Genomic DNA, 25,812 nt, shown 5'->3' with positions numbered 1-25,812 from the left:
CTGTTGAGTCTTTAATCTCAGGGGAAATGTTTAGTCCAGCTTTAAAGTTAAAACGATGATGGTTGAAACACTTAAATTTATAAAACCTGAATTTCTCCAGGTTAATCTGAATGATGAGGTGAATTTATCACCTTAAAATCGCGTGTATGAGGCTGCAGTTCCTCTATGTGGCCGCTAGCGGCGACACAGTTTAAAGATCTCTTCCACATGGAGCAGAAGAAGACTGGACCGGAAACTAAACAGCAGTGGAGTAGCGCTCGGCGGAAGAAGATAAATAATCCGTAAAAACAGCAACCAGCGACCTGCTGCAGGTAAAAGAACCCGACAGCCAGTCGTTCTAGGCGGCAGTGACGGGACCGGACCGCCGCTGACGAGTTCCGTGCTGCCGTTAAGCTCAGGAGTTAATCGGCTAACAACATAGCTAACCGGAAGCTGACCGCTGTGACACGTCAGCAGCGCTGTTGCCATGGTTAAAGACGACCCGATTTAATCCCTATTTGCACCCAGAATACGGAACCGAGACTTTAATTGACTAAACATGGGTTACTATTTTAGCAAGAAGTGCAAGCCGATTGGTTAGAAATACATGAAGCTAAACTGTGATTGGTTAGAGTGAAATCAGCTGGCGTACAATTGGTCAACAGCGAGGAGAGCGGAGCTTTGATTGGATTAGAGTTAGACAGGTAACTGAAAACTATCATTACCGGCAGGTGTTAATCCAGGCTGAATAATCCATGTTACCATGGTTATGTGTATCAATACCGGGTCCAGTACTGAGCTCTTTTAGGAGGTAACTGTTCTGTTGAAGATCAGGCTCCACCAGAATAGTTCTGATGGGTTTGACGTGACGCTGGGTGAGGTTTACCTGAGTCTAAACACACTTCTGAGCATGTGCAGAGGCAGCATCACCATAGCAACCAGTGTGGCTGTCTGCTTCCCTTTCAGGCTCATGGACTCTGGAGCTCCCGCCTCGTTGCCGTTAGTTACAGCATGGAGCGCTCTGATTGGACAGACCCTCTGACTGCACCGCCTCCAGGTGAGTTGTCTTGTGTGGATGTGTGTGTTCACCATGTGCAGGTGTGTTATTAGCTGTATGTGTTCCAGGTGTGCCGTCAGGATGTCCGATGAAGGTAACCAGAAGGAGGCGGAGCCTCCCAGCAGGTAAGCTTACCTGCTGGCAGACATCAATAAAGACATCAGAGACAGTCATCAATAAAGGTGAGCTATAGGTGTTCTCTGTCTGGCAGGATGTTGGAGGAGCCAGAGCCCGGTCCATCCAGGTGTGAGCCCAGCAGGCAGGGTTACTGTGGTTACTGCAGAGTCCTCTACACCAGCCTGGACCAGGTACAGGAACACCTGAGTTTAGACTGAGTCTGGTGTCACTCAGGCTCCTGATGACATCATCACCATGTGTCCCACACAGCACCTGTCCAGCCTCAGACACCTGGATTCCGTCCGGGCGTCCGCCAAAGGCTCCGCCGCCGTGTCCGTCACCAGGGGCAACCAGAGCAGGCTGACGCTGCTGGAGCGCTTCCTGCGGGACGTCCAGGAGCACCACCCTCATCGCTACGACGATGCCAGGTGAGCAAAATAAACACACCTACACTAACGCAACAGCCCAGCTGTTGCTATGGGTAACCTGTCCGTCTGCGTCTACCAGGCCGTCCCACGCTGACCTCCCATCTGTCTCCGCACCCCCGCTACCGAAGGCGGAGCTTGATGAACTCTGTTCCTCTGACGGAGACGGACAGTCACTAGGCACTCGAGAACACCTGCCCAGCTCTGATGACGCTTCCTGTCAGCCAGCCAATCAGGAGACAGAACACAGCTTCCACAGCCAATCAGGCGACCAGGACGAAGGACGAGCATCTTCTCCGCCCTGTTGCACAAACACTCCACCCTCTCAACAACAAGCCCCGCCCACTCAGCCCCAGGCACCGCCCCCTCAGTCTCCACCTCTTCAGCCTCAGGCTCCGCCCCCTCAGCCTCAGGCTCCGCCCTCTGTCCACAGAAAAGCCCACAGGAAGACCAACCGGAGGAAACTCAGTGACTCTTCATCATCCACTCAGGCCCCCAGGGGCCTGAGTGGCAATCAGCTGGACCTGATTGCCAACCAAAGGGTCCAGGCCCCTGCAGAGGCAAAGGTCCAAACTTCATCAGGACCAAGGGCCCGGTTCTGCTCAGACTTGAAGCCCCTGAAGCCCCAGAGGTCCCAGAGGCCCTTTGTGAGTTGGCAGAAGGAGAGGAGAGCGGTCCAGAAGGCGGAGGCGTTTTCCACCCACAGCGACCCGGTGGAGCAGACCATTGAAGAGGTCGGTGGTTCACCCAGGGTTTTTCACAGTGGGGGCCTCTGGGGGGCACTAGAGAGGTGGAAGGAAGGTCATGGAAACAATTGAACAATGTAGAAAAAATGAAATACAATAAATGTAATTTTTAAAAAATATAAATAACTGAACATCAGATGAATAAAGTAATTTCCACCCAGGTGTGAGGCAGCATTTATGCTAAATGAATAATGAATAAAACTGAAAACCTATTAAAATGTTTCTTTCATGTTTTGGAGCATCTTCTGTGGGTGTGCAGACCTGGGGTTAACCAGCCAATCAGAGGCAGAGCTGATGTCACCTGACCTGTCCCCTCTGAACCCTCCCAGGTGATCCAGATGTGCTGCTACAGCATCACTTCAGCTCACCACCAGCAGGAGGAGACAGAGAGCCTCCATCTCAGCCTTCCTGTCTCCGTGGAAACGCAGAGTGAGGATTGGGACACACCTGTACAGGTATGTATCGGGGGTTTGGAGGGCGGTTCTGTTTCTCCAGGTTCTGACTGTGATTCTGCTCAGCAGGTGGTTTTAAAGAGACCTCACCTACCTGTCCAGGTGAGCCAGACAGAGGGGCGGGACCTGGGCCGCCTCATGGACGTCCAGGTGGACATGGAAGACCAGGTGTACTCCAGCCAGCTGGACTGCGCCCTGCTGGGCGGGGCGGGCCAGCAGGACCAGGGCTTCTGGGACGTCCCCATAGAGGACGTTCTGCCAGTCCCACAGCATATCCCAGAATCCTTCAGGGGGAAGACCTGGACCCAGATTGAGGAGGAGGACGAGGCCCGCGTGGAGAGGCTGGTCCAGCAGTTCAGACGGGGCAGATTCATCTGCTACTTCGACACAGAGTCGCTGGCCAGGTAACAACACCTGCTCACCTGTTCAACTGCTAACTCACCTGATCAAAGGTGAACATCTTTACATCCATTCCTAGTTGTTAGCTTTCTGGTTCACCTGTCTAAACATGTAATCAGACAGGACGTTTCATCTGGAGCAGTTAATTAGTCTGAGATACACAGGTAGTCATCTCAGGTGTTCTCAGGTGATGATTTAACCTCAGGTGATCTGTTTCTTTCAGGTTTGGCAGGCGGAGGAGGAAAGAGGCCCCTGAGGCCCAGGAGGCGGAGCCAGACACAGGTGTGCTGCCCTTGGTGGACCAGGATGATAATGATGACTCTGCTTGTGTGAGGATGAGGATGAGGAAGAGGAGGCGGAGGCGGAGCTTCAGAGTGGCGTCCAGATGTCAGGTGAGCAGGACGGGTTGGGTCAAATTTTCTCTCTTGGAAACAAACGTCTCACCTGGTTTTGTCCTCCCAGGTGGTTAAAGTGAGTCACGGCACTCAGACGCTACGATTGGTTATCCCGACTGTCCATCAGCTGTCCTCAGAGGCTCCACCCACCAGCCACCCTGCAGCCAATGAGAGAACCCCTGAGTCCCAGGCGTGGCATTCGCTGCCTGCGTGTTACTCCAGCATCGTTACTCCTGTCCAGCCCCGCACCTCGCTGGTCTACCTGCTCTGCTCCCCGTCCTGCTCTGCTGGCGCCCCGCCTGCAGGCTCCGCCCCCAAGCGCTGCAGAAGGAGGCGGAGGCCTGTTGACCTACAGAGGCTAAAGGTCAAATACAAAAGACTTCCTGTTAAGTTCTACGAGCCAGGGACCAATCAGATCCTCAGAAACCCTCCACAGGCATTACTGAGACCCAGAGGCCCCGCCCCCTCTGGCCAGCCGCCGCCGTGCGTCCGTCAGCTGTTCCGGAGTCTGAGTCCTGACCTCAACATGGACCGCCGGCCGGGGGAGGGGCCTAAAGGCGACGCGGCCCTGATGAGCGCGCTCAGTGCAGACTCTGGGACAGAGACCGTCAGGAGGACAGGAAGGGTTCCTCAGACTCCGCCCACCGGGAGAGAGAGGGGCAGCAGGCCACGACCCCCACCCTCCCAACGGAGGACCAGGATTCAAGCCCCGCCCCCTCCGCCCAGGAGGGAGGGGCTTCGACGAGCAGCGCCCAGCAGGAAGCTCCTCAGCTCCACAGGCCACGCCCTCCCGGCCCCCCGCAGAGGGCGGAGCCAGAGAAGGCGCGGCTGCGAGAGGGGGGGCAGGTAGCATGACGGACTGGAGCCACAAGGACACCGCTACACCTGTCCCAGCTCACCTGGACAGGTGTAGACATTCACCAGGTGTTAATCTGACACTAATGAAAACTCCACTGTGCAATAAGAAGTTAGATCATTTCCTCTTTGGTGTAAAAAATGGCTGACAAAATAAATTATTTTCTTTATGGATAATCTGTTTTAATAATTTTGTAGGTAAAGAACGTTTTTACAAATGGAAACCAGTACAGCTACATGTTTGTTGCCATGGAGACATACTTATTGACATCATTGTTTACTGTTCAGCGTTCGGCAGCTCTGTGTCTCCATACTGTTTAACAGGTGGCCATGTTTTTACCTTTTCTACCTGCGTGTTTAAATATTGGTCCTGAATAAAATTTTTCTACGAGCCACGCCTGCTCAGTTTGTCCTCACAGCGTCCACCAGGCGGGACACCGCATCCCCTACCTGCTCCGCTGCTGCCGCTAGCTCCGCCCTCACGCTCTCACCTGGAAGCAGACAAACAGAAGCTGTTCTTTCTGTTTGGGACAGGGAACACCTGGCAGGTGAGACAGGTGGTCCACCTGTTTGTCTGTCTCACCTGTGTGATTTATCTGTCCATTTATGTCTCACCTGTGTTTCTGTCTCTCATCCCGTCCATCTCCGTCTTCAGTCTGTCCACAGTCTGCTGCAGCAAGATTTCAGGACTACAAGTCCCAGGATCCTCTGCATCAGACAGAGAGGCGACATTTGTTTGTAGCCCCTCCTCCTCTTGGTCTGCCTGTCGTCCTATTGACTGACAATCCTTTAGTGTTTCCCGTCGTCCTATTGGCTCACAGTCCTCTGGCGTTTCCTGTCGTCCTATTGACTGACAATCCTTTAGTGTTTCCCGTCGTCCTATTGGCTGACAATCCTTTAGTGTTTCCTGTCGTCCTATTGGCTGACAGTCCTCTGGCGTTTCCTGTCGTCCTATTGGCTGACAATCCTTTAGTGTTTCCTGTCGTCCTATTGGCTCACAGTCCTCTGGCGTTTCCTGTCGTCCTATTGGCTGACAGTCCTTTAGCGTTTTCTCCTCATGTTCATCATGTGACAGAGTGGATTTGTGTGGAATTGTGAGAGATGGAGTTTGAGGCTCCTTCAGGCTCCATTCATCCCCGTCCTTCATCAGCTCCTCCTCTTCCTCATCGTCGGTTGGCGGGTCAGAGGTCGGCGTGGCGGTTCCTCCCTCAGTGTGATCCGTGTTGTTGGCGTGTTGTTGAGCCTCCATCTTTCTCAGAGCCTGATGTAGAAGAACCAAACAAATAAACTACAGCTCCCATGATGCACCTGTCCCCCAGCTGCCAGCTACCTGGTTGAGCATGTCCTGCAGCCTTTCGTTGTGCTGCCTCATCGTTGCCATGGTGACCTCCATCTCAGAGCAGCGGTCCTCCAGGATGCCCTGCTCTGATTGGACAGTGAGGCGCCACGCCCCGAGCTGCTGCTCCAGCAGCCTGTGGGATCAGTTCAAACCAGTTAGACCAGTGGTGCCCAAAGTGGGTTCTCGAGGGCCGGCATCCTGCATGTTTTAGTTCTCTCCCTGGTTTAACACACCTGGATCAAATGATGGCTTGTTAGAAGCCCTAAGAGGAACATTGACAAGCTGGAAAGGTTGTTACTACAACCAGGGAGAGAACTAAAACGTGCAGGATGCCGGCCCTCGAGGACCCACTTTGGGCACCCCTGAGTTAGATCCTGGTACAGACCATACTGGGATGGTGCTGGTTCCAGCCTCACCACTTATCTCTCTTCAGGTTTCTGACTTCAGTCAGCAGCGCCGCCCCCTGCAGGAGGAGATGCGACATTACACTGCCTGAGAACGCCTGATGCTCACCTGGAGCTCCCTCACCTGCTGGGGGGGCAGAGCCTCATCCGTCTGCAGAGACTTGGACGAAGTATGAGGAGGAGATGCCTGCACCGCGGCGTCCCGGGCCTCCTCTTCATCAAAAGAGGAAGAGCGTGCTGAGGCGGCCAATGGCGTCGCAGCATCAGAGGTGGGCGGAGCTCTGCAGGCAGAACGTTTCAACACAGGACTGCACAGGTTTACCCTGCAGCGCTCTCTCACCTGTTCTGGGTCTCTGCTGGCTCCGCCCAAGTCAAGACGCTTGTCCTATCAGTTTCTCTGTGAGTGTTTCGTCGTGGCAACAGGGCGTGACGAGCATTATGCATCAAGGAGGACAGAGATTCTCTCCAGGTGGGCTGATTACACAAACACAGAAACAAAGGTGGATCGCTTTAACTGTGCCTGAATGACCTCACCTGACTGGCCTGACCTGACTGACCTCACCTGTCTGACTTCACCTGACCTCACCTAACCTCACCTGAGTGCAGAACTCGACCACTGGGTGGTGTGTTTTGTGCTTCCTGGTCTGCCGGCCATTCAGGAAGCAGTCCTGACACACCTGGACGTTCACACACTTCCTGCAGCGATACCTGAGCACAGACACACAGCGGGTCTGGACACGTCTCACCTGAGTGACTCTCAGTCCTCACCTGGTCCAGCTGATCAAACTCACCTGAGCCCGGCAATGGGGAAGGCCTTACAGGTGTGGCAGCGGACGGCGTGGCTCACCTTCTGACTGGCAGACAGTCTGTAGAGAGTCGGTAACCATAGCAACAGCCGGGGCTCGCTCTTCAGCCACGAGAGGAGATGTGATTGGCTGACAGCTGGAGCCCCGCCCTGCAGATAGGAGGGGTCAGGTGAGGTCAGGTGAGGTCAGGATCACCTGCAGCAGAGCGTTAGTGTGTCCTCACCTGGTTAAAACAGGAAGTGACCGCTGTCTCCACGCTGCCGAACACTTCCTGCTCCTGGACCGCCACAGGAACCTGAACACTCAGTGGTCAGAGAGCTGGAGCACTGAGGCATGATGGGAAATGTAGTCCTACCTTGCTGAGGTCCTGCAGCAGAGAGCTGAGTCCAGACCTGGTGACGGATCCGGAGCCGTCCCCTGACAGACGAACCAGACCTGCAGGACAGAGCCAGAACCATCCGGGTCCATTTGGTTCTAGATGGTTCTGGTTCTCATCAGTACACTGGTAGATACTCACTCCTGTATTTGGCCAGCACGCTGTCCGCAGACAGAGCGACCAGAGCGGTCTGCAGAGACCGGGCCGACACCTGACCGGTCCCCTCTCTGAAACACAGCAGGTCCAGAATCAGCCAAGTCGTCTAGAAATCAGAACCGGACCTGGAGCCGATCAAACGGACCGATCAAACAGCCTGAACAGCAGACTGCCGGTCTCCTCTGATGCCGCAGCAGTCACTTCCTGGGACGCGCAATTAAACATCCTGTTGAGAACCTCGGCCACGCTTTCCCTGTTCAACATGGCGTCACTTCTGGGATTAGCCCCGCCCACCAGCTGGAAGGCTGCTGCGATGTGCTGAATGAAGATGGCGTCCACTGGAACGAAAAGACAGGTCACAAGGTCAACTGATCCATTAATATGAACTGATTCATTCAGTGATTCATTCATATGAACTGATTCATTAAAATGAACTGATTCATTCAGTGATTCATTAATATGAACTGATTCATTCATATGAACTGATTCATTCAGTGATTTATTATGAGCTGATTCACTCAGTGATTCATTAATATGAACTGATTCACTCCGCGATTCATTAATATGAACTGATTCACTCAGCGATTCATTAATTTGAACTGATTCATTCAGCGATTCATTAATATGAACTGATTCATTCAGTGATTCAATTAATATGAATCAATTCATTCAGTGATTCATTAAACTGAACCAATTCATTCACTGAGTCATTAATATGAATCAGTACATGATATGAACTGATTCATTTAGTTCATTAAAGGTGAACTAAACATGTTTAATGATTAACTGTCACTAAGTCCTGATGATGTGAATTAATGGAACCTTGAAGACTGAATCATTGAACTGAATCACTGAACCTGTTCATTCCTCATGAACCAGTCACTTCAGAGTGAACTGTCCCAAATCAGCAAAGTGAATCGGTTCTGGTTATAATGAAAAAGTTCATTCATGACCTGAACACAGTCAGTCAGTTTAGGAACTGGTTTAGCTGAACTGGACTGCTGGTGAACTGGTGCAGAGCTGAACTGGGAAGGAACCAGTGAGTCTTACTGTGGCAGAACCTCTGCAGAGACCGGACCTTCATGGCGGTTCTGTAGACGGACAGACAGGCCTCAGTCATGGGTTCTGTTCAGAGAGCAACAAAAGAACTGTTCATATTGGAACTGACTGACTGGACCAATGACATCAACAGGTCCAGGTTCGGCGGCCAGATGAGGTTCAAGGTTCAGACCAGAACCAGAACCAGAACCCCCGTCTGAACCTTCCTGGTTCTGAACAACAGAACTGATCTCACCTGTGCGGCTCGGATCCATGGAGATCCGGTGGATTCCTTAGATCCTCCACAGAGAGTCAAACTCCGGGACTCACTCTGCAGAACCAGAACCTGCTGGGTTGGTTCTGATCCACTTACCAGAACAGGAGCTGGATCCGCTTTCTTCTGGAGAGACGGAACAACAGAGGCTGATGGAGGAATGAGATAAAATCTGGGTTATTCTGACCTGAACCCAAGAAACCAGAACCAGAACTGGACCAGAATCAGAGCTGAACCAGACCAGGATCAGACCAGAACCAGAACTGGACCTTCCTTCATCAGGAGCTGCTGCTCATCAATGATGAATGAAGGTGTTACATTACATGGCTGCCGTTTCCCACCTGCTGCTCGACAGCCAATCAGCAGCCAGCAGCGCCGACCAATCAGAAGTTGGGAACTGGAGACTTCTGAGTCCAGACAGGTAAATTCAGACAGAGCTTCAGTTTGACTCTGACCACCAGAGGACGCCAACACAGGAGTACATGTCCAACAAAAGACTCAGAAATTTTGAGATTAATCCTAAAAAACTGAACAACTGAACAACAATAAAAAACAAGGAGTTTATTTATTATTTCACTTGTAAAATGGGAAAAATATCTTTTAAATAATCTGCCAGTGGAACTGTAACTTTTCCATCAATATTAATGATTTATTGACTTAATCTGCTCTTATATTTTGCTCAATCGCAGGGCCGTGCAGAGACCACTAAAGGGGCAGGTGCTCAAAAATAAAAAAGTGCTCATCTAACTGCATTTTAGGACAGAATATTAACAAAGCCACTCAGCTTTCAGAGTTTAATAAACAATGATAAATTACAAAATTGTGAGATGTACAATCAAAGCTAAGGAAAATCTTTATATACAGCATACAGCTATACATATGTAAGATATTTTATTAGTCATTTCTTTCTGCAGGTCTATTTTGTTAAAAGAAAGTATTGCCATATTCAAACCCGCAATTTAGCAAGATATGTAAATCAGAGCTAGACCACCAGACATATTTTGTCTTTACAGAATTACACTATTAAAAATGTAAACAAGGGCACAATGCAGCCTTTTAGTGACTGTAATCTATAAAAAAGAGCTACACTTGCAGTGGAGATGAAGATGGTCCATTCAGGAAAGCAGAGCTGCATCAAACTTTAATGTGGAACTGCATAAAAACAAAAAATAAATAAATAAATAAATAAAAGCAAAAATTGAATTGTTAATGCATGTCACCGTGAGAAAAGCCTACCGAGTTCTGCTTAAAAAAACTTTTTTTTAATTAAAATCACATTTTTGTCTCATGAAGTGAATTTTTTTTTTTTTTTTTGCAAAACAAACTTATTTGCGCATGTCATAAATCTTTTCTTGCTATTCTAAGTTTTTGTTTGTGACTCAAAGTTTTGCTTGTGATTCTCACATGACATCATGGGCAGGACCCAAAATCGCAACAACAGATTTCTGATGTGTGCAAATAAAAGTTTGTGTTTGGCAAATAACTTTTTAAGTTCATGGGACAAAAATGAGTCATTTAATTAAAAAAAAAAGTTTTTTAAACAAAACTTTTTTTTTTTAAATGAATCATTACAATTCCAAAAGTTTTGAATACAATTTTATTTTACTTAACTGAGGTTAGTTTTTTTTTTTTCATTGACTAATTGGGGAAAAAATTAACTTCATACTCTGCAAACCAGACCCTAAACTTACTTAAAGTCTGGGTTGAGTTTTTTCCCTTTCATTAATGACATACATTATATCTATCATGGTAATTCAGGGTGAGTTATTTTTAATTCTAAATGAATGTCCTTGTTGGACTTTTATTTAAGTGCTATTCTCCTTCATGCATTTATGTAATGCCAGAATAAATGCCATGTACATTATGCAGCAAAGGAAATTAGAAGATCTGACATTTATCCATCATGGAGATGATCGGTTTTGGACGGACGATGTGCCCCTTATTGCATAAGCGATACTGAAGAATGACTGATGTCATTAACGGTACAGGGAAGAAGCTTTTTCGTTATCTAGCTTTGCTAGCAAAGTCGTTAGCTAGCAGCTAGCTAATAGCACAACAACAACAGCCTAATGTCTGTATGATAAAATACTGAATCGATAGATAAGAACAGTTTTTCCTCACCTGGCTATCTCCTCCCGCTCAGTAGTTCTTCAGAGAAAAGCAGAGGCCTGTCAGTGTCTGTTGTATTTCATTACCTCTCTGCTTAAACTGCTGAAGCAGAAACGATACTTCAACGTTTTCCGTCATCTGACAAGTAACAAGTCTACTCCACTTTATTCACCAAAAACGTTTTTTTTAAATTCACCAAAAACTGTTCTGTAATCTGGAACGTTCTCTACGTTAAGCTCCAGTTAGCCGCCTTATCTCACTGCGCGAGAGGCAACTGCGTCATGCGTCACGGGCAAAAGGTCAAAGGTAACAAGGTGACTGGCTTTTAGTACATGTTACTATGTGTCAGAAGAGGGCTTAGGAAATAATACAAAAAATTAAAAATAAAAATTGACCAAAAAGGCAATTTTTTTGGGCAGGAGCAAAAGAGCTCCTGCCCCTTTTGCTCCTTGGGGGCAAGGAGCAAAAGGGGCAGGTGCTCAAGCTCCCCAAATCCCCCCCTCAGCACGTGCCTGCTCAATCGTTAATTATAGGTCAGTTTTGTCTTGTTTCTACATATTTGCATCAGGAACCAGAGGAATCATCTTCATCCACCGAGTGTTTTTAAGTGTTTTCTGTTTGGTGGAAACCCTCAGGAGACGCTGACCTCCATGGACAGAAGGATCCACCTCCAGCCGGGCTCTGAGGGGCTCACTGACCTCCAGCGCTGGCTGTGGGTTGGTTCTGGAGGACCGGTGGGTGCAGCAGCATCATATCGTGGAGCGGATCTGGACGAGGTTCTGAATAAATGTTTGATGAAGGGGAACAAGCGTCCTCTGTGGCCGGGCTGGGAACACGGCCGCCGTTGTTCTCGCTCACACTGAGCGCCTTGTTTGGCATCGGGCGGCCGCAGCGGCCGACACCGCAGCTGTCCAGCATCTGGACTGAGCTAAACGGCCGCAGGCGGAGCCACGGTCCGGTTTCTCCACGGCGCCGTCACAGAGGCACGGCCTGTCCTGAGGATGACCCCATGACCCCAGGCTGCTGGGGCCTGGCTGTTGAAAACATAAAACATCAACAGAAAGCAGAAAGAAGCTCAGAGCTGGAGGAACGACAGGAGAGAGGAGCAAACACAACCAGGAAGTTAATATATACACAGAATAAAACATAAAAAAATTAAACATAATATAATAAAACACCAAGAAGACAAAATAATGAAATACATAAAAAATAATAAAAACACAAAATAATAAAACAAAAGTATAAATAATAAAATAAGATAAAATATAAAATAAGTACATAAGAATAACATATAAATATAACAAAATGAAACAGAAAATAGTGAAACAAAAAAAATTCAAAAGAATAGATAAAATACATAAGAAATAAAAATACATGTAAACATTATATAAAAATAAAATGTTAAATAATAAAAAACGTAAAACAAAGTAAAAAGCAAAAAACATACACATAAAAATGAAATAAAAATATGCACTTATAAATAGTAAGGCCATAAAAATTAAAACAAAAATATAAAAATAAAGCACAGAAAATGTGTGAAAATGTAATAAAAACTTATTACCACTAAATAAGACATAAAAATATTAGAGCAATTATACTTAAGAATAAAAAAGAAAAATATGCAAATAAATAAATCATAAAAAATTCAAATGCATAATAAATGTACATAAAAACAGAAAAACCATAAGAATGTAACACAAATGTAATAAAACTAAACAGGGCGTGGCGGTGAAGCCTGACCTCTGCACCGCAGACTGAGACCTCAAGGCAACCGTCACAGGTTCAAGTCCCGACCTGATGACCTTTAACCTCCTGTCTGACAGCTGCTAACTAAAGGCTAGATGAAGGCTACTAAACTCAAAAAACTTAACTAAGCTTAACCCAAAACATAAGAAGGAAGGAGAATTTCCCCAGAATTTCGTCACTTTCGGATAATTCCACATCCTAAACAAGTCAACATCTTTACACACAGTTCCAACGTCTCAAAGACCAAATATGGCTGACATCCTGTAATTCCAGTGGAGATCTCAGCCAATCAGAGACTTTCCAGTGTCTTCTAACACAACAAACACAGAGACATTGGCTTCTGTTCACTGGAAGCTTTAAAAACAACTTCAGCTGGAGATGGCCCGTTTAACAGAGCGTTGGGTTTGGTTCTGATGGCCCGTTTAACAGAGCGTTGGGTTTGGTTCTGATGGCCCGTTTAACAGAGCGTTGGGTTTGGTTCTGATGGCCCGTTTAACAGAGCGTTGGGTTTGGTTCTGATGGGCCGTTTAACAGAGCGTTGGGTTTGGTTCTGATGGCCTGTTTAACAGAGCGTTGGGTTTGGTTCTGATGGCCCGTTTAACAGAGCGTTGGGTTTGGTTCTGATGGGCCGTTTAACAGAGCGTTGGGTTTGGTTCTGATGGCCCGTTTAACAAAGCGTTGGGTTTGGTTCTGATGCAGCCGGCCCATTTAACGGAGGGTTAGGTGGTTCTGCTTCTCTCCAGGGATGATCCAGCTCTAGATACAAGCTGAGGAACCTGTAGAGTGTGCATATTGAACTCATGATCTTAGTTTGAATCTGGTTTCATCTGGGTCCAAATGGGCTTTGGGTTCTGGATGGTTCTGTTAACCCAGAACCTCTCTGCCGTTGTGTCAGTGTTTCCTGACTGTCAGCCTTCATGTCTGTCAGTCAGAGAGAGAATGGAGCTTTAAGACAGTCTCCTTTCAGTGGGCGGGGCTTATGAACTCCTTAACACAAACCCCTCCAGGTGGGCGGGGCTTATTTGATATCTGACGTTGGCTCCTCCCAGTGGGCGGAGTCTGTGAGGTTCAGTCATCCTTCAGAATGAGAGGCTCAGTTTCTGCTCTTCATCCTCACCAGAACCGTCCTACTGCTGCCGCTGGGTGAGTACCCCGAGGTTCTGCTCAGACTGACCTGAACCTTGGTTCAGATTCTGGTTCTGTCTGAGCCCTGGTTCTCTCTGGTTTTGGTTCTGTCTGTAGGAGAGACTCTGAGCTGCACCGAGGTGAAGATGAAGCGCTCCCTGGTGATCTGCCTACTGGTCTGCTCCTCTCTGGTCGGACTCGGTACGTCTGGTTCTCCTTGTTGGTCGGGTCATTTGGTTCTGACACCTTGGCAGAACCTACTGGGATGTCAGGCTCACTAGAGTGTCTGGGTCTGAAGGTCGGATGTGTATGAATCATCTGCTCGACGTGGTCTGCCCACTAGGGGGCAGCACCTCAGAGTCTGAGTCCTGGTTCTGACTACTGGTTCTGTTCAGATCTGTTGGGGAACAAGTTCAGTTCCTCAGACTGGTTCATGTGAAAGCTGATAGGAACCATCAGAACCTCTCTAGAGGGAGACTCCAGAACCTGCCAGGTCAGCTCAGGAGGTTTCTGGGTCTTTCTCCAAGAATACTTTGGGAAGTTCCTGGAGCGTCCGGGTCCATTAAAAACATTCCAGAAACTACATGTGAATTTCCTGGAACTTTTTCAAACCTTTTTAGGATGTTTAGATGAACTTTACAGAAATCCTGAAGGAACCTTCAAAGAACCTTTGAAGGTTCCTTTAAGGAACCTCTGCAGGAAAGTTTAAAGAACCTTTGGAAGAACATTTAAGGAATATTGAAGGAACCTTGGAGAAACCTTCAAGTTGAACCATAGAAACATTTTAGAACAATCAAACCTTTTAGAACCATTTCATCAACTGTAGAGGACTAAAATTATATTAATAGTTAATATTTAGATAGTTTGGCTGTTCTTATCAAAAGGAAATGTTCTGTGACCGGTAATATAAGGAAGAAACTCAGATTTGCTGCATGTGGAAATAACTATTGCTACACATCCATCCAGCCAAATCCTGGAAGGTCCCAGCTGGACAACTCTGGGAATAACACAGCAGCAGCAGCAGAGTGGGATCCAAGAGATCTGTGTCAAAGAGCGAACTGGACTGGTTGAGAAATCTGCATATGGACAGATTTGAGTATAAATACGCTTTGTTCTCCAGGAGACCTGAGGGTTGATGTGATATGTGAGAATATTGTGTAATGTAGAACCTGGCAGCGTTAGTCCAAATCAAGCAGACACCAGCAGAGTCCAGTGGGATGACTTGTACTTAACCACCTTTCACTCCCTGTCAGAACTTCCTGGGAATTTCCCAGAAACTTTCAAAAGAGTTCAACAAGAGTTCAGGTGAAAGACATGACCTGTCAGAACCTGAGCCGTGGTTGACCGCTCATGGAGAACTGGACCCCAGGTAACGTCCAGGTGTGCTGCTGTGCTTTCAGGGTCCGCCATCCGCTGCTACAGTTGTAAGGACTACACCGGCAGCTGCACCAAGCAGCGGGACTGCAGCTATGACGACGCCTGCCTCACCCTCGTCGAGAGAGGTACATATTGTCCACCCATCCCTCTGGGCCTCAGGTGTTGCTCTGGATCTCTCACCTGGCTGTCTGCTGTTCTGCAGGTGGGATGACCTACAGAAAGTGTCTGAAGTACACAGAGTGTGAGCGGAGCCGCCTGGCCCAGATGTTCCCCCAGGTACCAGGTCCACCGTCCAGACACCAACCGAGCCCTAATCCGGATCAACCAGAACCGGGTTTACTGGGACACGCCAATGTTTGTCCTCTGACCAGTTTGGTTCTGGAATCTGGTCCAGGTTCTCACTTGGTCCCGGCAGCTTTTCAGACCATAAAGGAGAACCAAACTGGTACCAGAACATAAAGGAACTTACTGAGTCAGCAGTAGGGAAAAAATCCTAAAAACCTTCACCAGGCTGGTACAGCTGGTTCTGGTTCTGGATGTGGAACAGAGTAAACAACCGTAATAAACAAAAGACTATTTCCTTTTTCAGATTTAAAAAAAAATTTTTTTTAGAGAAACTGTCTCTACCGCCCTCCTGTGGTCATAGCATGTAATTACACAATAAAATCCTTCAGAATAGTTTAATTAGATTAATAATAAAAACTGAGCGATTATTGGTGAACTGAAGGACACAATTAAAAAGTCAATGTAGCTTTTAAAAAGAATCGTAATCACCATAAGATTGTTTTATTATAATTTTTTTTTAAAGACAGGAACTCTCTACCACCCTCCTGTGGCCACAGCCTGTAATTATACACTGAAATCCTTCAGATTATTTAATGATGGATTAATTTAATGACCGTCAGAGAAACTTACAGAGCCACCCTGGAGACCCTCTGGTTCTGGTTCCTCATGAGGTTTATCATCACCATGGAAACTACATTAGAACTGAAACCAGTTGCGTTCTCCGGTAGGTTCCTGCTGCCTGTGCCCTCTGACCTCTGACCCTGTCTGTTCCTTCCAGGTGTCCAGCTTCACCTTCAGGTGCTGCAACTCGGACCTGTGTAACTCCGCCCCCTCGTCTGCCGCGGGCTCTGTGATTGGCCTGCTGGCCTCCGTGCTGGTCATGTGGTGGTGTGTCCACTGAGCGCTCCGCGGCGCCCCCTGCAGTCAGCTTGTGTAACAGCCTCATCGACGTGTCAGTGTGGATCTAACCATCTCTAACAGGAGGATGCAGCGCCCCCTGCAGGTGCAGGCTGAGCCCGGCGGCGTCACAGCGCCCCCTGGAGTTGATCAGACTGATGAGTCGACAGGAAGCTGATGGAGGATGAACTGATCACATTAATCAATAATCACATCTGTATTGATCTACTTAACTCCACTCTAACTATATAGAAATATTTGTTTCCAGGAAGTTCTGGAGGTTCTGGTTCTGTAACTGATGTCGTCACTGACCTGAAAACAGCTTCAAACCAATAAAAGAGTTAAAGGAAACTTTGTTCTGTTGTTTATGCTCCTGGTGAGGAAACAGCTGCAGCGCCCTTTGCAGGGCGAAGACAGACCGTGATCTGCTAAGCAGCTGAACTTCTCTTTTTATCTTTAGTTCTGGTTTCCGGACAGAACCTTATAGAACCAGATGTTCACACATTTCATCATCTTCCTTTTAATCAGTCATAATCTGATCAGAAACAATAACAGCAATAATATGGGTTATTCATAATTTCTAAATGCCACAGTTTCAAACTAAATATTTAGCTAGATAGGTAAATAGTCTGAAGTTAAATATTTAGCTAAATACTAAATACTTAGTTAGCAAGTTAAATATGGAAGTATTTAGCAATCACATAGCGAAGTACTTCATTAAATAATACTTTACTCTGCAGTTTTATATATTTTTTATATAAAAATATTTGAGAAACATTTATTGAGATTTAAAATATTTTTACAGTATATACAGGAAAATGTCATAATCGGTTCAAGTCTTACAGTGAAAAATTATTTCGATTTTTATGTAGGCTATATATACAGATATATTTATAGTCATCAGTTTTCATATGTTTCATGTAAACACTCTGTGTAACCCGACGCTGCTCTGGGAACGCCCAGTACATCTAGCCTTGCCTTCCGGGTATCTGACGTCACAAACCGGAAGTTGACTTCTTAGGAAGACGTGGATTCCGTGTCTCGTTTGAAGTTGAAGGTTCTGTTCTGAGCGGTTCTGCCTTCGGTACTGTATCTGTGCAGCTGCCGCTGCTACATTTACGCAGCACACAGACTGGACCCGAACCAGCGATCAGAACCGAGTCCTAAACGGTTCCCTTTATCGTCATGCTTTTACGTTGAAAGGAACAACCGGATGCTTCCGCAGCGCTCCATCTAGCTGGATGCGGGGAGAGCGGACTGGATGGATCTGTGATCGGTACCGCGCGGCGCATCGAAACCATCTGCAGTGACGTCAGCATGGCTGTGAAGGTAAGCGGTCAAGCGGATCTGGACCCGGATCGTGCGGTAGTTAAAGTCCAGTAGTAGTTTCGGACGGGAACACACCCGCGCTCAGCTGAAGCTGGAGCTGCGCGTGGAAGTCGGGTGGGTTCCTGACATACGGGTCACCTGTGCACGAGCGGCTTAGCTGGACGTACGACGGGTGACACCTGTGGAGATCAACGACAGAGAGGCGAGGGGGCGGGGCTTCAAGGTGGGCAGAAACCGGAAGTCAGGTAGCAGCGGGACGGTGGATCTTTTGACCAGTACCTGTTCAGGTTCCACCGTCCGGGGGTCACCATGGCAACCGTATTTAATGGGCAGGATGTAAACAGACTGGGTCAGAACCGGAACCAGTTGGTTTAATCATCAAGCAGCTGCAGCTTTATTTTCTGTAGAAACACATAGCTGGACTCGGTAGAACTGGACCAGAACCGGACCAGAACTGGACCAGAACTGGACCAGAACCAGAACCAGACGAGAACCAGACCAGAACTGGACCAGAACCTGACTAGAACCGGACCAGAACCGGACCAGAACTGGACCAGAACCTGACTAGAACCAGAACCAGACGAGAACCAGACCAGAACTGGACCAGAACCACGTGACGTTCAGTTTTATTTCTAGTCTGAGCCCGGTTCTGGTCTCTGTTCTGTTTCAGGCTCTGGTTCTGTATGACTTCACAGCCGAACCCGGGAACAACGAGCTGTCGGTCCGAGAGGGAGAGACAGTGACCGTCGTGGACCAGGTAGTCCCAGTCCTCCCAGTCCTCCCAGTCCTCTCTCATTGCTAACTGGTCTTTGCTGTGCAGTCTGTGGGCGGAGGCTGGATCGCTGCTCAGAACGCCGGTGGCCGGACCGGGCTGGTGCCTGAGGGGTATCTACAGGTGAGTCAGTAGGAAGGTCACTAACTCTTCTTCCTCATCATCATCATCTTCATCAGAACCGCTTCCTTCCTACAGATCGGTGGCGGAGGAGGCGGAGACTCCTGGTCAGGGGGCGGGGCTTACCAGCAGTCTCCAGCAGGGGGCGACGATGATGACGGCGAGTGGGATGATGACTGGGACGACCAGTCAGTTAGCAGTTACCATGGAAACGGCCACATGGAGGAGGAGGCGGGGACTTCAGGGCGGAGCACCCACGGACACACCGTCAAGATCTCCCTCAACAAGTAATCACTCCTTCACCAGGGTCAGGAACCAGAACTGGACCAGTAACTGCTGGTCCAATACCTGGTCCTGCTCCCTGTTCCAGTACCACTCCCAGTACAACCCAGTATAACATCCCTGAAGGTAGCAGATTAACAGGAGATCCCAGTAATGTTCCCAGTATAACCCATTAACGTTCCCAGTAGTGTTCCCAGTAAAATCCAGTAGAGTTCCCAGTAACGTTCCCAGTATAACCCAGTAACGTTCCCAGTGACGTTCCCAGTATATCCCAGTAACGTTCCCAGCGGTGTGTCCTCAGGTTCCCGTTCTCCAAAGGGCCGAGCCCAGAAGTCTTCCTATTGGCCAGCCCTCCTGCCACCAGCAGAGAAAGCCTTCCTGTTTATGTGAGTCCTGCCTGTGATTGGTCGCTGAGTTAGGGTGGGGCTGTGCAGTGCGCTGTGATTGGCTCCTGGTTTCTGTCCAATCAGATGGGCGAGGTGGGGCCGGTGTGGCTCTACCCTGCGACGCCTCTGGACTGCGTCATCGCTGACCCGAAGAAAGAGTCCAAACTGTACGGCCTGAAGAGCTTCATAGAATACCAGATCACCCCCAACGTGAGCCGCTCTGCTGTGCTGTAGTATATTGATACACAACAGTATTATCTGTAGTAGTTTGTGTTGCACTATAATAGTCTTTAGTAAAGGTACTTTCTGGTAAATTCAGTTATAAACAAAACCTGAACACAGACTGGATTCACTGATAGTCTGTATAGGTCTGGTATTTAACTATACAGTAGTACTGTGTAGTAGTGTGTAGTAGTTTGTAGTAGTCCTCACCAGAATGTGCCCCCTGCAGACCACCAACAGAACTGTCAATCATCGCTACAAGCATTTTGATTGGCTGTACGAGCGTCTCCTGGAGAAGTTCGGATCCTTGCTGCTGATCCCCTCTCTACCTGACAAACAGGTGACAGGTGAGCGGTCGCCATGACAACCCGCTCCGTTTTACCTGTTCAGCCTGTCTGAGTGTCGCCGGGTCTCTCAGGTCGGTTCGACGAGGACTTTATCAGGATCAGGATGGAGCGCCTGCAGGCCTGGATGACCAGGATGTGCCGTCACCCGGTGGTCTCCCAGAGCGAAGTCTTCCAGCTCTTCCTCACCTACAAGGACGAGCGAGTAGGTCAGGCTCCGCCCCCTGCAGGTGAGGTCTGGCTCCAGGTGCTGATTGGTTTTCTGTTGCTTCAGGACTGGAAGTCTGGGAAGAGGAGGGCGGAGAAAGACGAGACGGTGGGTCCAATGATGTTCAGCCTGGTTCAACCTGAAGCTGCAGAGCTCGACGTGGCCCAGGTGTAAGTCACCTGTCTTACCTCACAGGTGTAGGTCGTCATGGTTACAGACGTTAACATTTTGCTTCATGGAGTGTTTCTGTGCAGGGAACAGAAGTGTGAGCTCTATAGCCGGTTCACCAAGACCATGGACGATGGAGTCAGAGAACTGCTGACCGTCGGACAGACACACTGGAAACGCTGCACTGGACGTCAGTTCGGGTCCAATCCGGGTTCATGGGGGAAACATGGAGACTGCCTTGTGTCTGCTTTATGATTGCTGTCATTTCCCACCAGCTGATTTTCTTCTTCTCTGGTTTTTGTGCTGCAGCACTGCCTAAAGAGTACGAGCGGATCGGCCGGGCCTTCGGCAACCTGTCCACTGTTTTCAACAGCAGCAGATATCCAGGTGAGGTCAGATATCCAGGTGAGGTCTGAGCGGTGTAGCCTCAGATAAAGAGGCTACACCGCGGTGCCTTCAGGGACACTGGGACATCTGAGTTTGAGAAATGTTTGTGCTGCAGGAGAGGAAACGCTGACGAACGCTTTGACAGCAGCTGGGAAAACGTATGAGGAGATCGCTCAGATCGTCGCCAAGCAGGTAACACACACACGCGCACACAAACACACACACCAAGCAGATACTCGTTAATATCATGTTGTTTTTTCAGCCTCAGAAGGATCTGCATTTCCTGCTGGAGACCAACAGTGAATATAAAGGCCTGCTGGGATGCTTCCCTGAAATCATCGCTGTCCATAAGGTTCTGTCCTACACACCTGGTTCTGATTGGTTTTGATTGATTGTGATTGGCTCTGCAGGGTCTGTTGCCTCTTTTTCCATTTATTAAGGCTTTTATTTTGGAGTTTCCAGGTTATTGAGTGTAAATGTGTGAACCAGGAAGTGGGCGGGGCCTAATGGGGGCGTGGCCTCACCTGTGTGCAGGCTGCTGTGGACAAGGTGAAGGAGGCGGAACGTCTGGTCTCCACAGGAAGGATCAGCAGCGGCGACAGGAAGCTGATGACCCAGCGTGTCAGCAACATGAGCTACTCCCTGCAGGGTAACCGGACCGCCAGCAAAACCGCCTACTGAGCGCGCTCACAACCAAACGTGTCACTTCCTGTCTCCTGCAGCTGAGATGAACCATTTCCATAGCAACAGGATCTATGACTACAACCGCGTGCTGCAGTTCTACCTGGAGCAGCAGGTGGCCTTCTACCAGCAGGTAAGCTGGGGTCAAGGGTCAGGACAGGAGAGCTGACCTGTGACATCACCGCCTGTGTGCTCTCTGATTGGACAGATTGCAGACAAACTGAGGGAGGCGCTGAGTCACTTCACCACCCTGTGAGGACAGCCCAGTGATGTCATCGCCCGTTACTGTCTTAACCAATTAAAAGCCTTTAAACCGTTTTAACAAAATACAAGCCTTTATTCTGTTACTGAGGGGTGTGATGGGAAAAATGTACACTGTACCTTTAAATAAGACTACCAGTTTATATTGTGATTTATTTAAATGCTTTTTCACTCCTGTTACTGATGATTTGTCTGAAACGATGAATAAAGTTTCTACCTCGTCACTCAGTTCACTTTCTAATTTATAGACAGAAAACCTCACTTTTTTACCAAAAACCTCCAGCAGGGGGCGACACTTCAGAACCTTTATTTAAATTAATTCACCAATTAATGCATCCAAAACAAACAGAGATGAGCTATACAATAACAACCAATTAGATAAAAGAACAAACAACAAAAATAAAAAAAATTAAAATAGTACAAATTAAAACGGATACATTTATGGTAAAACAGTGGACCACGAGAGGGTGATTTTTATTAATGTTTAAATTTTCTCAGAAACGGAGATATTTTGCGTAGAAATGGGAAAGAATAAAAATAAAAACAGAACAAAGAATAGATAAGCGAATTAAGAAATAACATATTTTGTGATATTATTATTAGGTTTTTCCGTTATTTTTGTTTCCATAGAGACATTAACTCACTGTTTTATTTAATATTTTAAAAAGTGATCGGTCTGTATTAACATTTTTATTTGTTTTTAGCCATTAAACACATGTTATTATTCTAATAGTACATGTAACACATAAATTATGCAAAATATTTTAAAACACACAGAGAAAGTGACATTTACAAAGGATATTTATAAAATATTATTATTCCTACTACTATTATTCTGTCATTTTCTGCAGTATTTCTTCCTCTTTTTCTTTCTTTCTTTCTTTCTTTTTTTTGCGGGTGCGGGTGTTCCTCTTCTTCGTCCCGCAGCGGAACCATCTCTCTCTCTCCCTTCCCGAAGCCTGTGGGAGGTTCTTCCTCTAAAGCTGAGAGCCCACCGGGACTCCTCACTCTGCAGCCGCCTCTGGACTCTGTCGGACCCTCTCTGGACCGAGCCGAACCCTACTGTCTGAGCTGTAAGTATCCAACAAAACCTCCGCTGCAACTGACGCAAACTGCGCTGTTATTAACTTCGCTCGGCCGGATCGGAACCGAGCCGCCACCTGCTGCAGGGCAACACCTGCAAGTCTGCTGAGAAATTCTGAAGGAGCTGTGCGGTTCTGATCAGACCCACAGATGCTGCATGGTACTGTCTGGGGTCGGAACATCTGAGCCGAATTAAAACTGAGGTTCGGTTTGATGTTCAGCAGATTAAATTTTCGGTTTCCCGGACCTGAAGAGGTAGAGACGGTCCAGAGAATCTGAAATGGACCGAGGTCTCAATGGAGACTGGTTCTGTCTGTGACTAAATGAAAGGGCATTAAGAGCCCCTGACTGCTGCTTTATGGTGGTGCGTTCAGGGACCAGCTGATCCGGTTCTGGAGGTCCAGTTGTCCCGACCCAGCTTCTTCAGACTGCTGGTACCATCTGGACCTCTGCAGATCCCGGTCCATTAAGGTCCATAGAAGAAGGATGCTGGTTCTGACCCGGACTTTTAATCCTCACCAGAACTTTGAATTGGACCCTGCTGAGACAGCAGGACAGAACCAGCTGAACCAGAACCAGGGGAAACAGAACCAGTCTGTTTAGATGATTTTGACCTTTGACCTGGGCCACCATCAGGGCTTTTCTTCTTCTTCTCCTCTGATTCCTGCGGCTCCTTTCAGCCCTAATTGGCTATAATAAAGCTTTTATTGTAAAGGTCCTGACCTTCAGCCTGAGGCATCCTGCTGGGTTTGGACCTTCATCACACTCAGCTTTTGTTCTTCATCCTTCTCATCCTCAGGTCAGCCGTTGGACAGTCTGAGGGGCTCAACATGAGGCCCGCGGGCCGACACAGAGGGACATCATTGATACGCGCTGATTTATGACCGCTTTATTACTGTTTTATCACCTGTCTGTTTCCATGGTAACCTGATCTCCGTCACTGATCCAAAACGAAGCCAGAACCAGAACCTTAACCTGGTAGCAGGGTTCTGAACAACCCAGAACCGGGTCAGGGTCAACACAGGGGGAGAGCATGACAATCATCCAGACTGGATTAGTTTGGAAATATTTCTCTGAAGCAGAGACGGGACGTGATTATCTAGAGTAGAACCTGAGTCCACGGTTCTGGATCTGGTTCTAACTGAGACCCAGTCGAGTCTAGATGAGCCACAGCAACCAGTCCAAGTGAGTGAACCAGAACCAGAACCAGAACCTGAACCTGTCTCTGGTTCAGGATTAAGCTACGGCCCAGGTCCAGGTCCTGGACTGGTCCTGGTCCTGGTTCTGATCCAGGTCCAGGTCCAGGTCCAGGTTCTGGTCCAGGTTCTGATCCTGGTCCTGGTACTGCTCCAGGTCCTGGTCCTGGTTCTGGTCCAGGTCCAGGTTCTGGTCCAGGTTCTGATCCTGGTCCTGGTACTGCTCCAGGTCCAGGTCCAGGTCCTGGTCCAGGCTCTGGTTCTGGTTCTGGTTCTGACGGGCCTCCCTGTGTCTTGCAGCTGGACCCAGCCCGCCATGAGCCTGAGCAGCAGTGACCTCTCTGAGCTGGTGGACCTGTGGGAGGAGCTGAACCTGACCTCCAACCTGTCTCGGGTGGAGGCCATGATGTGTTCAGGTGCCGTCAGCCACTCCGCGCTCCTCCTCTGCCTCTCCATCCTCTACATCTTCATCTTCCTGTTGGGCGTGGCCTCCAACGTCCTGGTGTTCTGGGTGAACCTGCGGCCCGACCGGGCCCGGTGTGGGTCCCACCTGTACGTGGTGAACCTGGCGGTGGCGGACCTGGGCGTGGTTCTGACCCTGCCCGTCTGGGTCACGTCTCTGCTGCAGGGTGGACTCTGGCCATTTGGCGAGGTCATCTGTAAGGTCACCCATCTGGTGTTCAGCCTCAACCTGTTCAGCAGCATCTTCTTCCTCGCCTGTATGAGCATCGACAGCTACCTGTCTGCCACTCTGCTCTCTGGCGCCCTCAGCTGGAGGAGGAAGACGCTGCGGCGGCTTATCTGCGCATCGCTCTGGCTGCTGGCGTTGGCGGCATCCATTCCTGACACCTACTTCCTGCAGGCTGTAAGGTCCCCCCAACGCGACGGCGCTGTGTGCCGACCTGTGTACCCGCCTGAGAACCCCAGGGACTGGATGGTGGGAGTCCAGCTCAGCTTCTTCGTGCTCGGCTTCGCCGTCCCCTTCCCCATCATCGCCATCTTCTACCTGCTCCTGGTAGCCGCCATCCCTCCCAGCTCGGACCCGGAGCGCAGGATCAGCCGGCGGATCGTCCTCTCCTACATCCTGGTGTTTCTGGTGTGTTGGCTGCCGTTCCATGCTGTCCTGTTGCTGGACTCTCTGACGCTGATGAACGTCCTGCCCTTCACCTGCCGGCTGGAGAGCTTCCTGGACGTGGCATTGCACCTGACGCAGTGCTTCTCCTTGGTGCACTGCTGCGTCAACCCCATCCTCTACAACCTCTGGCACAGAAGCTACAGGGATGACCTGATGAAGGCCTTCATCTTCAGGTACTCCTCTAGAACTGGCCTGGCCAGGCTCATCGACACCTCACAGGCCTCAGAGACGGAGAACTCTGCAGTCTTAGTGGACGGCAGTGGTCCAATCTGAACCAGGAAGTCTTTGTAAACATTGAACATCTGCTGGTCCTTTGGATCTTTCAGTCTTTATCTGCCTCTGAAGGATGTTTTGTAGAACCTATTGAATGTCTTTAGTCTTGTGGTAAAAGGACAAGGTGAAAAAGTCTCCTTTGTACCAAGAACTCCTGACGAACCACGTTGATCCAATCTGAGGTAAACTGGAAGACGGTTTGCTAAAGACTTGTTCAGAAGTTCAACACTGGAGTAGGTTTAGATGTCAAATTATGGACCATGAGGGTCAGAGGTCAATGGTCTTTCATCGTCGAAGGTCACCATGAACGTCGGTAGACCTGCAGACATTGGGAACGCCTCATATTTTCCACGTTGACAGGAGATTTTGACAGTCTACATTCAAGAGAAACAGCGTTACCTTCATCAGATCCATGAGGTGTTTCAGACAAAGTCAGCACGGTTCTACAAAGACTTTCCAGAACTTCTTCTGTCCAGGTTGCAGCTCTGTTTGGTTCTGTGAAACTGTTAATGTTCAGGGATGAACAGTTAATTTCTTCTTTTATGAGTCCATAATAAAGCAGACAGATCTGCAGATGGTACCTTCAACAACTCTGGCTTTATTATAGT

The 25,812-nt window shown here is 48.6% G+C and overlaps 5 protein-coding genes across 10 annotated transcripts; 4 read left to right on the top strand and 1 right to left on the bottom strand.

Annotated features, from left to right (window-relative positions):
- The first annotated feature begins 80 nt into the window (after positions 1-80).
- On the top strand, positions 81-4,816 carry zdbf2 (zinc finger, DBF-type containing 2). Of its 5 annotated transcripts, none has more exons than XM_088003788.1 (10): positions 81-311; positions 946-1,036; positions 1,105-1,161; positions 1,248-1,344; positions 1,424-1,581; positions 1,661-2,312; positions 2,654-2,779; positions 2,846-3,180; positions 3,399-3,567; positions 3,638-4,816. In XM_088003788.1, exons 3-10 carry the CDS (start codon positions 1,118-1,120, stop codon positions 4,418-4,420), a joined length of 2,364 nt encoding a protein of 787 aa, XP_087859914.1. In that variant the 5' UTR covers positions 81-311; positions 946-1,036; positions 1,105-1,117; the 3' UTR covers positions 4,421-4,816. The 5 variants fall into 5 exon arrangements, with proteins under 5 accessions (XP_087859914.1, XP_087859913.1, XP_087859912.1 ...); XM_088003787.1 differs by having other exon boundaries at positions 2,843-3,180; XM_088003786.1 differs by having other exon boundaries at positions 1,230-1,344.
- dytn (dystrotelin) lies at positions 4,743-8,626 on the bottom strand. The gene is given in 14 exon segments (XM_015003995.2): positions 4,743-4,836; positions 4,838-4,916; positions 5,041-5,686; positions 5,756-5,897; positions 6,181-6,227; positions 6,293-6,449; positions 6,509-6,642; positions 6,765-6,876; positions 6,960-7,123; positions 7,198-7,269; positions 7,330-7,409; positions 7,492-7,577; positions 7,652-7,844; positions 8,557-8,626. Coding segments are annotated over 14 exon segments (2,076 nt in total).
- A 2,759-nt stretch (positions 8,627-11,385) lies between these two features.
- Positions 11,386-16,708, top strand: cd59a (CD59 molecule (CD59 blood group) a). 2 transcript variants are annotated; one of them, XM_015004015.2, is made up of 5 exons: positions 11,386-13,816; positions 13,916-13,999; positions 15,199-15,300; positions 15,378-15,451; positions 16,239-16,708. In XM_015004015.2, exons 2-5 carry the CDS (start codon positions 13,945-13,947, stop codon positions 16,359-16,361), a joined length of 354 nt encoding a protein of 117 aa, XP_014859501.1. In that variant the 5' UTR covers positions 11,386-13,816; positions 13,916-13,944; the 3' UTR covers positions 16,362-16,708. The 2 variants fall into 2 exon arrangements, with proteins under 2 accessions (XP_014859501.1, XP_087859967.1); XM_088003841.1 differs by lacking the exon at positions 11,386-13,816 and having other exon boundaries at positions 13,832-13,999.
- Positions 16,709-17,348: 640 nt separating this feature from the next.
- On the top strand, positions 17,349-21,741 carry LOC106928018 (sorting nexin-9-like). Its single transcript, XM_015004002.2, has 16 exons — positions 17,349-17,686; positions 18,357-18,443; positions 18,507-18,581; positions 18,657-18,865; positions 19,162-19,246; positions 19,331-19,456; positions 19,698-19,815; positions 19,887-20,017; positions 20,087-20,190; positions 20,275-20,378; positions 20,498-20,575; positions 20,691-20,767; positions 20,838-20,927; positions 21,110-21,224; positions 21,298-21,389; positions 21,465-21,741. Exons 1-16 carry the CDS (start codon positions 17,675-17,677, stop codon positions 21,510-21,512), a joined length of 1,551 nt encoding a protein of 516 aa, XP_014859488.1. The 5' UTR covers positions 17,349-17,674; the 3' UTR covers positions 21,513-21,741.
- A 150-nt stretch (positions 21,742-21,891) lies between these two features.
- On the top strand, positions 21,892-25,794 carry LOC106928021 (atypical chemokine receptor 3-like). The gene has a single exon (XM_088003824.1). The coding sequence runs from the start codon at positions 24,113-24,115 to the stop codon at positions 25,202-25,204; it is 1,092 nt and encodes a 363-aa protein (XP_087859950.1). The 5' UTR covers positions 21,892-24,112; the 3' UTR covers positions 25,205-25,794.
- The last annotated feature ends 18 nt before the right edge of the window (positions 25,795-25,812 follow it).

This window comes from Poecilia mexicana, unplaced genomic scaffold, assembly GCF_051168715.1.
Source record: "Poecilia mexicana isolate PSO_F unplaced genomic scaffold, ASM5116871v1 scaffold_2, whole genome shotgun sequence".
Lineage (NCBI taxonomy): Eukaryota > Metazoa > Chordata > Actinopteri > Cyprinodontiformes > Poeciliidae > Poecilia > Poecilia mexicana.
This window is presented reverse-complemented; position numbering and strand designations above follow the sequence as displayed.

What these genes read in the sequence shown, in the direction of transcription:
- zdbf2 (XM_088003784.1), top strand. Translation starts at nt 1,055, where the DNA reads ATGTGTGTGTTCACCATGTGCAGGTGTGTTATTAGCTGTATGTGTTCC. An exon ending in CATCGCTACGACGATGCCAG is followed by an intron (nt 1,582 to 1,660) that starts GTGAGCAAAATA and finishes TGCGTCTACCAG; the next exon opens with GCCGTCCCACGCTGACCTCC. An exon ending in ATTGGGACACACCTGTACAG is followed by an intron (nt 2,780 to 2,842) that starts GTATGTATCGGG and finishes GATTCTGCTCAG; the next exon opens with CAGGTGGTTTTAAAGAGACC.
- cd59a (XM_015004015.2), top strand. Translation starts at nt 13,945, where the DNA reads ATGAAGCGCTCCCTGGTGATCTGCCTACTGGTCTGCTCCTCTCTGGTC. An exon ending in CCTCACCCTCGTCGAGAGAG is followed by an intron (nt 15,301 to 15,377) that starts GTACATATTGTC and finishes GCTGTTCTGCAG; the next exon opens with GTGGGATGACCTACAGAAAG. An exon ending in TGGCCCAGATGTTCCCCCAG is followed by an intron (nt 15,452 to 16,238) that starts GTACCAGGTCCA and finishes TGTTCCTTCCAG; the next exon opens with GTGTCCAGCTTCACCTTCAG.
- LOC106928018 (XM_015004002.2), top strand. An exon ending in CAGTGACCGTCGTGGACCAG is followed by an intron (nt 18,444 to 18,506) that starts GTAGTCCCAGTC and finishes TTTGCTGTGCAG; the next exon opens with TCTGTGGGCGGAGGCTGGAT. An exon ending in GAGAAAGCCTTCCTGTTTAT is followed by an intron (nt 19,247 to 19,330) that starts GTGAGTCCTGCC and finishes CTGTCCAATCAG; the next exon opens with ATGGGCGAGGTGGGGCCGGT.
- LOC106928021 (XM_088003824.1), top strand. Translation starts at nt 24,113, where the DNA reads ATGAGCCTGAGCAGCAGTGACCTCTCTGAGCTGGTGGACCTGTGGGAG.